Below are 13,025 nucleotides of genomic sequence, written 5' to 3' on the forward strand. Positions count from 1 at the left end.
ACTGAAATACATCCCAGGTGATATAATTTGCTGCTCAGTGATTGCAGTACTCTAGTCTGCATCTCCCTAAGGTAATACTTAAAATCTGGCCTGTTAGTGGGCCCTGAGGACCAGAGTTGAGGACCACTGTCCTAGGGGGTACTTTGGGAGGAGAGAGGACTTGTGCTAGGTAGGAGGAGGGTTGGATGGGAAATCTGATCACCCACAACCCTTCAACCCTCCAGCACAAGTCTTCTCTCCTTCCAAAACTCCTCCTAAGACATACAGAATCTTATTATATGAAAGAGATGCTGGCTGGTACACAGGGGACAGATATGACATCTGGGAGCCTGGGTACCCCGCTATAGATGTGGGGCAGTCGCCCCAGGTGGCCGTACTAGTGTTCCCCTGCTAGGCAAGTTAGTGGAGCCAAGTGATGGAAGTTTTTTCAGCATTGGGCTTCAGGACTCAGGGCCAGTTCACTCCATGAATCGCACAGGAACACACTGTGCATTCCTGTGTGATTCACATGCATTCCAGGTGCATTGGAATTTCAGCCCATTTGTTTGAATGGGCTGAAATTGTGCTGGACCACACCAAGAGTTAAAAACAGGAACCAAATCTAATTACTGTACCATACAATCCGGCAAAGGCAAATGCATTACATTTGCAACCTGCGTTTGGGGTGTCATTGAGCAAACATTGACACCCACAGCAGATCGCAACTGCAGTGCATTTTGAATGCGGTGTGGGAAATGCATTGCAAGCAGACGGCGGGTTTCCCACACTGCATGCTGGTGTGAACTGTCCCCCTAGTTCAGATTTGCGGGCTTTAGTTTTTACCTCAGGAAGGTCCCACAGAAAGCAGGACAGTTGTTGATTCATTTGTATTAGAAGGGGGAGGATCATTGTTGGGGGGGTTTATGTTGGGAAGGGGGAGGATTTTTGACAGAACTGGGCAGTGGACTTGTGCTGGTGTGGGGGATTTAGGGGAAAGAGGATTTTTTTTCTGGGAGGGGATTTAGAGGTGGTGTATTTGTGCTGGGATAAAGATTTGTGTTGGGAGGGGGATTTGCAGGGCAGGGTTTTTGCTAAGAAAAGGGGAAAAGAGTTACACTGGGAGGAGGATCTGTTCCAGAAGAGGAATTGGGGTGGTGGTGGGGGATATTTTTTGCTGGGAGAAGAAATTTGTGGGGATTTGTTGTGCTGGGAAGGGGGATAGGTGGGAAAGAGGATTTGTGCTGGGGGGAATTTGTAGAGCCGGGAATTGGGTGGGGGAGAATTTGTACTGGAATGGGGGATTGTGCTGGGAAGGAGGCTTTGGGGGGAGGGGGGGTGTAAGAAGATCCATTCTGAGAGGGGTTTTGGGGGGGGGGATTTGTGCTGGGAGGGGAAAAGGATTTGTGTTGGGAGGGGGAATTGAGGGGTGTTGGGATAAGTGCCAGGATGGGGAAGAAGGGGGGATTGTGCTGGGACTAGTGATTGGGGAGGTTGGAGGAGGACCTGAGGAAGGGGAAACAGGCTTTATGTTGGGTGGGAGTTTTGTTTGGGGAGGGGTAGAGAGGATTTGTGCTGTGGGGGGGGGGGGGTATGTCCATTGAAAGGGTGAAGTTGCTCTGTGATTTTGTACTCTTCTTAACGCAACACTGTGCATTACACACTCCTGTCCCCTGCATTCTGTGCAATACAATCCTGCCCCCTGCATTCTATGCTTTACACTCCTGTCACCTGCATTCTATGCATTACACTTATGTCCACTGCATTCTGTACATTACATTCCTGTCTACTGCGTTCTGTACATTACACTCCTGACCACTGCATTCTGTGCATTACACTCCTGTCCCCTGCATTCTATGCATTACACTCCTGTATACTGCATTCAGTGCATTGCACTCCTGTCCACTGCATTCTGTTCATTGTAATCCTTTCCACTGCATTCTGTGCATCACACTCCTGTCCCCCTGTATTCTGTCCATTGCACTCTTGTCCCCTGCATTCTGTGCATTACACTCTTGTTGACTGCATTCTGTGCTTCTGTGCATTGCACCCCTGTTGACTTGCACCAACCCTGGTGCCTCTACTCTGTAGATAAGCTCTTTGCAAAGGTAAAATACAACAGGTTTAAATTGCAAAGGTAAAATACAACAGGTTTAAATTATTAGAACTTCCAAAACAAGTAAGACCTCTGCTTTGGTGCTTTAGATGTTCCCTCTATCCTAATTTTAAGCAACACTACGGAAAAATGTGCTTAGTTAAATAATGTATTCTTCTTTTTTTCCTAGATTTTTTGTGGATGTATATTTTACAATGACCCGATCAGGTTTTCTTCAATGGGGTTTTTTATTTGCAACACAAGCTATTTTGTTTTTTGTCTGTGCTGTGCTGCTTAACATGAACTGCAGATATACTATTCAGCCACCATTCAGAATAAATCAATCTTCGTCCAAAACAGAAAAACAAAAAGAACATCTCATTCTTCTGTGGTCCCGACCTTTTGGGGAATGGTTTGTGCTTAACCGGTGTCCAGTAGCTTCCTATGGTGATCCATGCATATTTACTGAAAATAAAAGTTTTTATCATTTGGCAGATGCAGTGGTTATACATCACAAAGAAGTGAGCTCCTCAAAGTTACTGTTGCCACCAAGTCCAAGACCTGAAAAACAGTACTGGGTTTGGTTTAATCTGGAGTCTCCAAACAATAGCCCAAATTTGAGCATGATGAACAATATAATTAACCTCACAATGACTTACCGGGCAGACTCTGACATCTTTACCCCTTATGGATGGATAGAGAGACATGATGGGACTGAACTCTTCAGTATACCAGCAAAATCTAAGCTTGTAGCTTGGGTAGTGAGCAACTGGAACCCACATTATGAAAGGTCTAACTACTTTGAAGAACTTAAACATCATATAAACATTGACCTTTATGGAAGATATCATATGAAATTACCAAAAGCCAACCAGTCCTTAATTCTGTCCAAATACAAGTTTTACTTGGCTTTTGAAAACTCTGGAGGCACTGATTATATTACCGAAAAGCTTTGGAGCAATGCTTTTCTTTCAGCAGCAGTGCCCATTGTAATGGGGCCTTCTCGTGAAAACTATGAACGTTTCATTCCTCAAGATTCCTTTATTCATGTGGATGACTTCTCCAGTGCCCAGCAGTTAGCTGCTTACATTTTAGAACTTGATAAAGACAATGAAAAATATCAAACTTATTTCCGGTGGAGGAATGTTTTTAACCCTAAAGTACCTGACGACTGGAGTACATTCTACTGCAAAATGTGTAAGGCATTAAAAGATGCTCCATCGTATAGAATCATACCCAACCTGGAAAAATGGTATAGAACATCACTTTATAGCGAATAAAATGTTGTAGTGTTAACATTCATAATACACTAAGAAAGACATATTTACAGAAAATATGTGTTGTCTTAAGATCTTTGGCAAAATGGTGCTATACCTACTGTACATGCTTTGTTTTGCATAAAATGGAAAAGCATTGAGAGTTGGATAGGGAAGAAAGACATGTATGGTGTATGGCATAGGAAACAGTACTGCAGACAATTTTCTTCTGGAGCTCTAAAATTGTTGCTAAATGTGTTTTAATGTACATCATTATGTGTGTCTAATATAACATGGTTTATTGTATTGAGAATTTAGCATAGTAGAATAATACATTTTGCCCGACCACCACTATAAAATAAAAATAAAAAATGTATTTAAACTGATATATATAAACAATTGTGTTAACTGTACAAAATTAGATATATTTAAACTTTCAGTGAAAACAATAAATTAAACATTAAACCCTGATTCGTACCAGTGTGGCTTTGAAGTCACACTACTTCAGTGCAACTTCAAAGCCAACTATCAGTGCAATTTCATGTGCAGCTTGCTAAATGCTGATATCTGTGCAACTTAATTTAAGCAGTTGCCGACATCCCGCCGCATATATACTGTGGCAAGCTGGCTCGGCTGCGCAAATCGCCATACCTGTATGCCGGTCCCGCGCAGGGCTGGGGCACACACGAGCCCCAGCTGTCCCCGCGATGTTCTGCTTCAGTTCAGAACTGATCAATCAACAGGTCAAGGCCAATGATTTTTGGCCTGGACCTGTTGATCGGTTCTGACCACTGGCAGAACGTCCTGTGCCTGTGAAATGTATTAACAGGCACAGAATGAGATGCAATCTCCTCTCCTGGAGTCCTTTTTTGGATCCAGCGTGAGAGGAGGGAGATAACATCAACTGTGAGTACAGAAGCACTACACTGACACCAGTACACATAGGCAGACATTTAACCCCATGATCACCCTCTAATTAACCCTTTTACTCCCTGTCACAGTGCACACTATACAGTATACAGATAAAATGTACTGATCACTGTATTAGTGTCACTTGTGACTTCAGATAGTGTGAGAGGCAGTTAGTGGTAGTCCCAAATAGGTTTAGGGTCCCCACCATATATCCCCCAATAAAGATTTAACTCTCTGATAACCCCCATTATCCTTTTCACTCTCTGTCACAGTGTACACTAATTACGGTATACAGACTATATACGGATAAACTGTATTAGTGTCACTTGTGACTTCAGTTAGTGTGAGAGACAGTTAGTATCCCAGATAGGTTTAGGGTACCATATATCCCCCAATAAAGATTTAACCCCCTGATCACCCCCAGTTAACCCTTTCATTGCCCTGTCAGTGTCACTATTATAGTGTACAGATCTTTTTTTCTGATCACTGTATTAGTGTCACAGGTGACATCAGTTAGCGTCAATTCAGGCAGTGTCAGATTTCTTGCCACATATTTAGTAATACATTTTAACCCTTTGATTACCAGTGACACACACACACTAAACACCATTATTACTAGTATAGTGTCTGAATGGATCAATATCTTTGATCTGATCAGAACTATTCTAGTGTCCCCAATAGTTTAGTGTTCCCAAAACACAGCATTAGCAGGATCAGCTCCGACACTTGCCAGAACCTGCGTTTAGCCCCTCCGCCCCCCCCCCCCCCCCAAAGAAGTGCAGAATCAGCAGATTACTGTCCTTTCCAATACACAGCACACTAAACTGCAGAGTCAGACCTGAACTCTGCTAACACTAGCAGGTCAATTTTTTGGCAGCGGTTCAAACAGTCCTTAACAACCAGGTGCTTTTTTACCTGTGATTGACACTGGGTACCTATAAATTTATTGGCCAAAATGTCCAAACAGAGGTACACTAGTTAAGAGGCCTACACAATGCTGACCATGACAGATAAGAGCAATGGGGAAGCCTCCCTGTCAGAATCAGGCTCAGAATTCAAACCTGTAGACCGCAACGGCACCCTGACAGAGAGCTCTGATGACAGAGTAGTGATCCCGGCTAAGGTCAGGCATACCCGACCACCGCAGGATTCTCGTATGCAGCAGAGTGTTGGTACTAGTGCCGCTCAACCTTCTGGTTAACTGGCAAGCACCAGCGGCCTAGTACATTCTTGTCATAGTCAAACCAGCACTGCAGTAACACTTGGTGACGTGGCGAGTCCCATCAGTGCAGTTCAAGCTGGTGACGTGGCTAACACTAGCAGTGTCCTGCAGCCACCAATAATTCGAAGACAGGCCGTAGAGCCCATAGTGTCCTTCCTGATGCGCTTGCAAATCCTGATTGGGAGTCCACCACTTCTGCAGCACTCGTACTTTCCCCATTCACTGGCCAACCTGGAATTCAGGTGGAAACAGCCAATTTTACTTCCCCTGATTATTATGAGCTGTTTTTTCACAGATGATCTTTACAGATTTATTGTGGACCAAAGCAATTTATATGCCGATCAAGTCATCACTGCAAATCCTAACTTGACCCTTGCCAGAGAATTTGCATGAAAACATATCCCGGTTTTCAAATGTAAAACTTTTCTGGGCCTATTCCTCCTCATGGGCATTACTAAAATGAGTGAGTTGCGGTCATATTGGTCCACTGACCCAATTCACCATATGCCCTTGTTCTCTGCTGCCATGGCCAGGACTAGATACAAGCAAATCTTACGGTTCATGCATTTCAGGGACAATTAAATCTGTCGTCCTCAAGGTGACCCTGGATATGACCGGCTCCACAAAATTTGGCCCCTCATAAACCACTTCAACCAGAAATTTGCAGCCTTGTATACACCCCAACAAACTGTCTGTGTTGATGAATCCCTGATTATATTTTCTGGCCGCCTTGCTTTGAAACAGTTTCTCCCCAGCAAGCGTGCCCAATATGGGGTCAAGATGTATAAGCTCTGTGACAGGGCAACAGGCTATACATGTATTTTCTGAGTTTACGAGGGAAAAGATAGCAATGGGAAGCCCCCCAACTGCCCAGACTACATGGGGAGCAGTAGCAAGATTGTTTGGCACTTGGTGTCACCCTTATTCGGAAAGGGGTACCATTTATACAAGGACAACTTCTATACAAGCATGCCACTGTTTAGACACCTTTTTGATTTTGGAATTGGCGCATGTGACACCGTGCGACCTAATCGCCGTGGCTTCCCCCAACGGCTTGTAGATTGCCGACTTTGACAGGGGGAGAGAGCCTGCTTGAAGTCTGATAAATTTCTTGCAGTGAAGTGGAGGGACACAGAATGTTTTCGTTCTGTCCTCCATTCATGCAGACATGATGGTCCAAATTGCAAAAGCTACTGGTGTTGTTGAGAAGCCCCTCTGTGTCCACGAATACAACCTTAACATGGGAGGGGTGGACCTAAATGACCAGATGATGGCGCCGTACTTAGTTGCCCGTGAGGCCAGACGCTGTTACAAAAAAGTGTCTGTAAACTTATTTTAATTGGCTCTGCTGAACGCTTATGTGCTATACAAAGCGTCAGGAAGAAGTGGATCCTTCCTAAAGTTCCAGGAAGAGATCATCACAGCCCTTCTGTATCCAGAAGGTGCTGTGGCCCAAATTCACAATCCAATGCAGCGAGCTGGCTGCATGAGAGGCATTTTCCAGATGTCCTCCCTAGTACCCCTACCGCGGATTTAGGCGTGACACCCATTATTTTTGTCCCTCCTGTCCTGGCCAACCTGGTCTCTGCATCGGGGACTGTTTCCGTCGCTACCACACACTAGTAGAGTATTAGTATAGGGTACTGCACGACACAGTCTAGGGCACACTTTTTTCACACAGGGTCTCGAAAGATGTTGACTATCGCATTTTAAAAGACCCTAGCCTGGAACAGTTGTTTTACAGTTACAAAAAAATTTACAAAAAAAAAGCCAAAAACAGTTGACGTTTTATTGAGTTAATTTTCTGTTCTTACTCTACTTTACTGTTCTTTATATTTTTACTGTACTTTATAATATACTGTTATACTGTAATGTTTTATTGTTACTGTTTTTTTATTGTTAACCATTGTTTGCTTTGCAGGTACGCACATCAGCTGCAGCACTGAATTGTTTAATCTGACAGCAACAGCATTTGGTCTCACCATATAAGTAATTAATGATTGTAGCGCTGTAGGAGGTGATTTCACCACCGCAGCTAAAAAAGAGCGTATATGGTGAGGCATAGAGGATGGGGTGGACACAGAGGGCGGATCTCCCTTATGCTTCACCATATTTTTTTTAACACTTTTCTTGGCAAAAATTTCTTCATCCACATCAATCCATGCGAATGGAGGAATCTGCTATGTTCTATGTCCCATGGGCTGAAGGAAAAAAAAGAACATTGCATGTATGCCCATCATCAGAAGTGGGTGGATGCTGGGAGGTCTAATGGTAGGTATACCACATACTTTCTGGTATCATTTTTTATAGCCAGCAGTCAGCTTTCATGTAAAAGCAATCCTAGCAGATAATTAGCCGCTAGAATGCTTCTAAAAAGCAGTGGGAGGGGACCCCCCTCCCCCCACCTTTCACTGTTTTCTTGGGCTCTCCTGTCCCACCGGATAACCCGAGAGTGCAGCCGGTGGTTCCTTCAGCTGACCATGGAGCTGATTGGAGACTAGAATGGCTCCAATCATCTCTATGGCATAAGATACTGGAAGCTACGAGCATTTCAGGACATCGGTTTTGCCAGATATAAACAGCGCTATTGAGATATTGGGAAAGCATCTTATTACGCCAATCTTGGTGTGGTCAGATGCTTTAAGGGCAGAGTAGAGATCTAGAGTTCAATAGACCCCAATTCTATGAAAAAAGAGTACCTGTCACTACTTATTGCTATCATAGGGAATATTTAAATTTCCTGTGAAAGTAATAAAAATGATAAAAAAAAATGAAAGCAAAGGTGTAAAAAAAAAATTCAAGCATGAATGTGAGGTATCGCCGCAAACGTCAGATCAAGGGCAGTAATTCTTGCAGTAGATCCCCTCTGTAAATCTAAATTGGTAACCTGTAAATGCTTTTAAAGGCTTTTAAAAATGTATGTAGTTTGTTGCCGCAACACAGGCATGCTCAATTTGAAAGCGTGTCATGTTTGGTATCGAAGTACTCAGCATAAGATCATCTTTTATATTTTATCAATTTGGCAATATATAGTGTATTTGCACATTAAATTTTAAAGGAGTGTTTTTTTTCCCAAACAATTTCATTTGGAAAATCTCTGCACAATTACCGTGTGACAAAAAAATTGCAACACCCACCATTTTGTTCTGTAGGGCCTCTGATTTTTTTTTAAAAAAAAAAAAAAAAAAAAAAAAAATATATATATATATATATATATATATATATATATATATATATATATATATATATATATATATATAATGTTTGGGGGTTCAAAGTAATTTTCTAGTAAAAAAAAAATATTTTTTCATGTAAAAAAAAAAAAGTCTCAGAAAAGGTCGTCAAGTGGTTAGGATAGTGGGTGATGTGTGGCATAAGCTTCTAATATTGGGCATAAAATGTCAGGACAGATAAAACACACCCCAAATGACCCCTTTTTAGAAAGTAGACACCCCAAGCTATTTGCTGAAAGGCATTTTGAGTACATGGAATATTTTATATTTTGCCACAAGTTTTGGGAAAATTATAATTTTAAATTTTTTCACACATGCCATAGGTATATGTGGAAGGACACCTCAAAATACATTCTGCTGCTTCTCCTGAGTACAGGGATACCACATGTGTGAGACTTTTTGGGAGCCTAACTGTGTACGGGACCCCGAAAACCAATCCCCGCCTTCAGGTTTTATAAGGGCATACATTTATTTTTTTACTTCTTCACTACCTATCACACTTTCCGAGGCCCTGAAATGTCAAGATAGCACAAAACCGCCCCAAATTACCCATTTTCGAAAGTAGACACTCTAAGCTATTTGTTGAGAGGCATGTATCGGGAAAATGAGAAAAAAATGTTTTTTTTTTTTTTTTTTACACAAAGTTGTAATTTTAATGGTATATTACTCAAACATGCTATGGCTATATGTGAAATAACACCCCAAAATACATTCTGCTGCTTCTCTTGAGTATGGGGATACAACATGTGTGAAACTTTTTGGCAGTCTAGCTGTGTAAGGACCCCTGAAATCCAATTACTGCCTTCAGGCTTTCTAAGGGCGTAAATTGTTGATTTCAGTTCTCACTACCTATCAAAGTTTCGGAGGCCATGAAATGCCAAGACAGCACAAAAACCCCTCATGTGACCCTTTTTGGAAAGTAGACACTCCAAGGTATTCTCTAAGAGGCATGGTGAGTATTTTGCAGCTCTGATTTGTTTTGGAAAATGACGATAGAAATGGAAAAATGTTTTTATTTTTTTATTTTTTCCAATTTCAAAACTTTGTGACAAAAAGCAAGATCTGTAAAATACTCAAAATGCCTCTCAGCAAATAGCTTAGGGTGTCTACTTTCTGAAAAGGGGTCATTTGGAGGGTTTTGTGTAGTCTTGGCATTTCATGGCCTCCGAAACTGTGATAGGTAGTGTGGAGTGAAATCAACAATTTCCCCCATTAGAAAATAAAAATAATAGTGTAGCGCTAATGTCTTTCTAAAGTAGCTAATAAGTCCACATCATATCAAAACAAGGTAAATGTAATCATTCCAGAAGAAGGAACTCCACAGTTAGAAAGCCTGAAGGTGCTGATTGGTTTTCGGGTCCTGTACATGGCTAGACTGCCAAAAAAGTCTCACACATGTGGTATCTCCGTACTCAGGAGAAGCAGCAGAATGTATTTTTGGATGTCATTTCACATATACCCATGGCATGTGTAAGCAATATAACATTTAAATGACAACTTTGTGTAAAAATTTAATTTTCTAAAAACTTGTGGCAAAATATAAAATATTTCTTGGACTCAACATGCCTCTCAGCAAATAACTTAGGGTGTCTACTTTCCCAAAAGGGGTCATGGGGGGGGGGGGGGGGTTGGGGGTTGTGCTATCTTGGTATTTCATGGCCTCCCGAAACTGTGATAGGTAGTGAGGAGTGAAACCAACAATTTATGCCCTTAGAAATTTTGAAGGTGGTGATTGGCTTTCGGGGTCCTGTATGCAGCTAGACTGCCAAAAAGTCTCACACATGTGACATCCCCATACACAGGAGAAGCAACAGAATGTATTTTTGGGCGTCATTTCCCATATACCCATGGCATGTGTGAGCAATATATCATTTAAGCGACAACTTTGTGTAAAAAAGAATAAAATAAATACTTTTGGCAGAATATAATGTATTCAATGGACTTAACATATCCCTCAGCAAATAGCTTAGGGTGTCTACTTTTTGAAAATAAGTCATTTGGGGGGGGGAGGGGGTTGTGCTATCTTGGCATTTCATGGCCTCCAAAACTGTGATAGGTAGTGAGGAGTGACATCAACAATTTATGCCTTAGAAAGCCTGAAAACAGTGATTGGTTTTCGGGGTCCTGTTCGTGGCTAGACTGCCAAAAAGTCTCACACATTTGGTATTCCTGTACTCAGGAGAAGCAGCAGAATGTATTTTGGGGTGCAATTCCACATATACCCAGGGCATGTGTGAGCAATATATAATTTCAATGACAACTTTGTGAAATTTTTTTTTTTTTTAATTTTTCAAACACCTGTGACAAAAATGTTTAATATTCTATGGGCTCAACATGCCTCTCAGAAAATTCCTTGGGGTGTCTACTTTCCAAAAAGGAGTAATTTGGGGGGGGGGGGTTTGTACTGCCCTGCCATTTTAGCACTTCAAAAAATTAGATAGGCAGTCAGAAAGTAGAAGCTGCGTAAATTCCAGTATATACGCCGTAGTTTGTATATGCAATAACTTTTGCACACAGTTACTCTCAAAAAGTGCTTGGGGTAATAATCAATAAGTCCACTGGAGTTGGTGTAAACTTCAAAATAAAAGCAATTTATTGGTCAAAAAGTTCCAAAATGGTATAAACCACTAAAGAATGGCATATATCATGAGTACATTACCACAAAAGCCCACCTGGCTGACCCCGAAATGAAAGCCAGTTGGCTACCAATCCTGCGGCTGGTGTGTGGCATGTCAATGGCGTGTGTTGAGGAGGAAGGGGGAAGAAGGTTGCTGGGAACCACAAAACAGAGAAGGAGACTGGCCGCTGCTTTGTTACCTGCTGCTCACTGGGAGCCATAGAGTCAATGGACCGGACCAGATGGCAGGGAGAGCCGCGGTAGCCTGTCGCCCTCACCGTCTAGGTGGAGGGCGGGAGGAGGAAGCCTCCAGCGGTGTTGAGAGACGTCAGGCACTGCAGCCTTGAGATGACGTCACCATCGCAGGTCCCGGCGGTGAATGGTGTAAACACACCACTGACGGTCTCCGTGGATACTACAATCCTGGGCCCAGGAGAGAGATGGAAAGGAGGAGCCGACACTGTATGTGGTTTAGGCCAGCAAGAGCAGTCCTGGGTTTGGCATTACTGGCTGCAGCTTGAGTTAGAGGTGGTTGCCATGACAACGCGTTTCGCTGCAAAGAGCCTTATCAAGTCATGTGATCAACCCCCTAGAGAGACTACTATTTAAAGTAAAAGGGGGGAGGGAGGGGGATTGGATAATTGGGTGGAGGGTGGAAAAATAGCCATAACCCCTAGACATTTAATATCTTTATTATGTTGGGTTAAAAAGCGTCGGGGTACACTGTGATTGTCACAAACCTTTTGAAAAAAACTCCTATGTTCCCCTACTCTTTTACGTAGCAGTCGTATAGTACGATCTACATATAAGAGATTACAAGGGCAGCATAGAACGTATACAAAAAATTCCGATGAACATGTAATAAATTGCTTGAGGGCAACATTGGTCCCATTCTTATCTAAAAAGGATGTTTTACCATGAGAAATAAATTGACATGTAAGACACCTTCGCTTTTTTCACTGGAATATCCCAGTTCTGCTATCAAAAAAGGAACGGATATCCTGAGATTGTTTTCTATTATTATTACAACCAATCAATGTACTTCGAGCAACTATATTTTTGATGGTACATGCTCTACTAAACGTCACTTGGGAGGCAGAAGGTAGCGTGGGAGCTAATTTTGGAGCTAATTTTAAGATATTCCAAGATGTTTTATAATACTTATAATTTTCCTATATTGGTCATTGTATCCTGTGACAAACCTAGCTGATTTGGCCTCTCTGTTACCAGTTACCTTGGTGTTACTGTTGTGAATAGAAGATGGAAGTGCACTTTTATGAAAAGATTCAGTCACTAAAGGCACTGGATAACCTTTCTCGTGAAACTTCAGGATAAGGCCTTGTGTTTCATACTCGCCAGACTTGGTACAGTTCCGATGTAATCTGTGGTATTGTCCACTTGGGATTTTCAGGTCACCTGCGGCCAGGTGACAACTGCACCCTGTTGGAGGCAGGGGTGCAACGCAAGGTAGTGAACACAATAGCAGACTGCTGCGGATGGACAGAAACGTGAGTCCAAGACCCAGCAGGTGTTCACCAGAGCCTCTAGTGGTGAGGATGGACGCAGCCGCTCAGGACACACGGAATGGTGATGGGTAAGCCGAGGTTGGGGTAACAAGCAGACAAGGGTAATCAAGGGAAAGGCCAAAGATCAGGGTCACAGGCAAACAGGAGATGTCAGAGACAAGCCAAAGTCGGTACACAGAAAGGTAGAT

General features: G+C 42.5%; 1 protein-coding gene across 1 annotated transcript; it reads left to right on the forward strand.

Moving 5' to 3' along the window:
- Positions 1-2,286: 2,286 nt before the first annotated feature.
- LOC309565969 (3-galactosyl-N-acetylglucosaminide 4-alpha-L-fucosyltransferase FUT3-like) lies at positions 2,287-3,351 on the forward strand (the record flags this gene model as incomplete). Its single annotated transcript, XM_082270996.1, has 1 exon — positions 2,287-3,351. The coding sequence occupies one exon, from the start codon at positions 2,287-2,289 to the stop codon at positions 3,349-3,351; it is 1,065 nt and encodes a 354-aa protein (XP_082127122.1).
- Positions 3,352-13,025: the final 9,674 nt, after the last annotated feature.

Source organism: Pelophylax lessonae (assembly GCF_965119305.1).
Source record: "Pelophylax lessonae genome assembly, chromosome: 10".
NCBI classification, from domain to species: domain Eukaryota; kingdom Metazoa; phylum Chordata; class Amphibia; order Anura; family Ranidae; genus Pelophylax; species Pelophylax lessonae.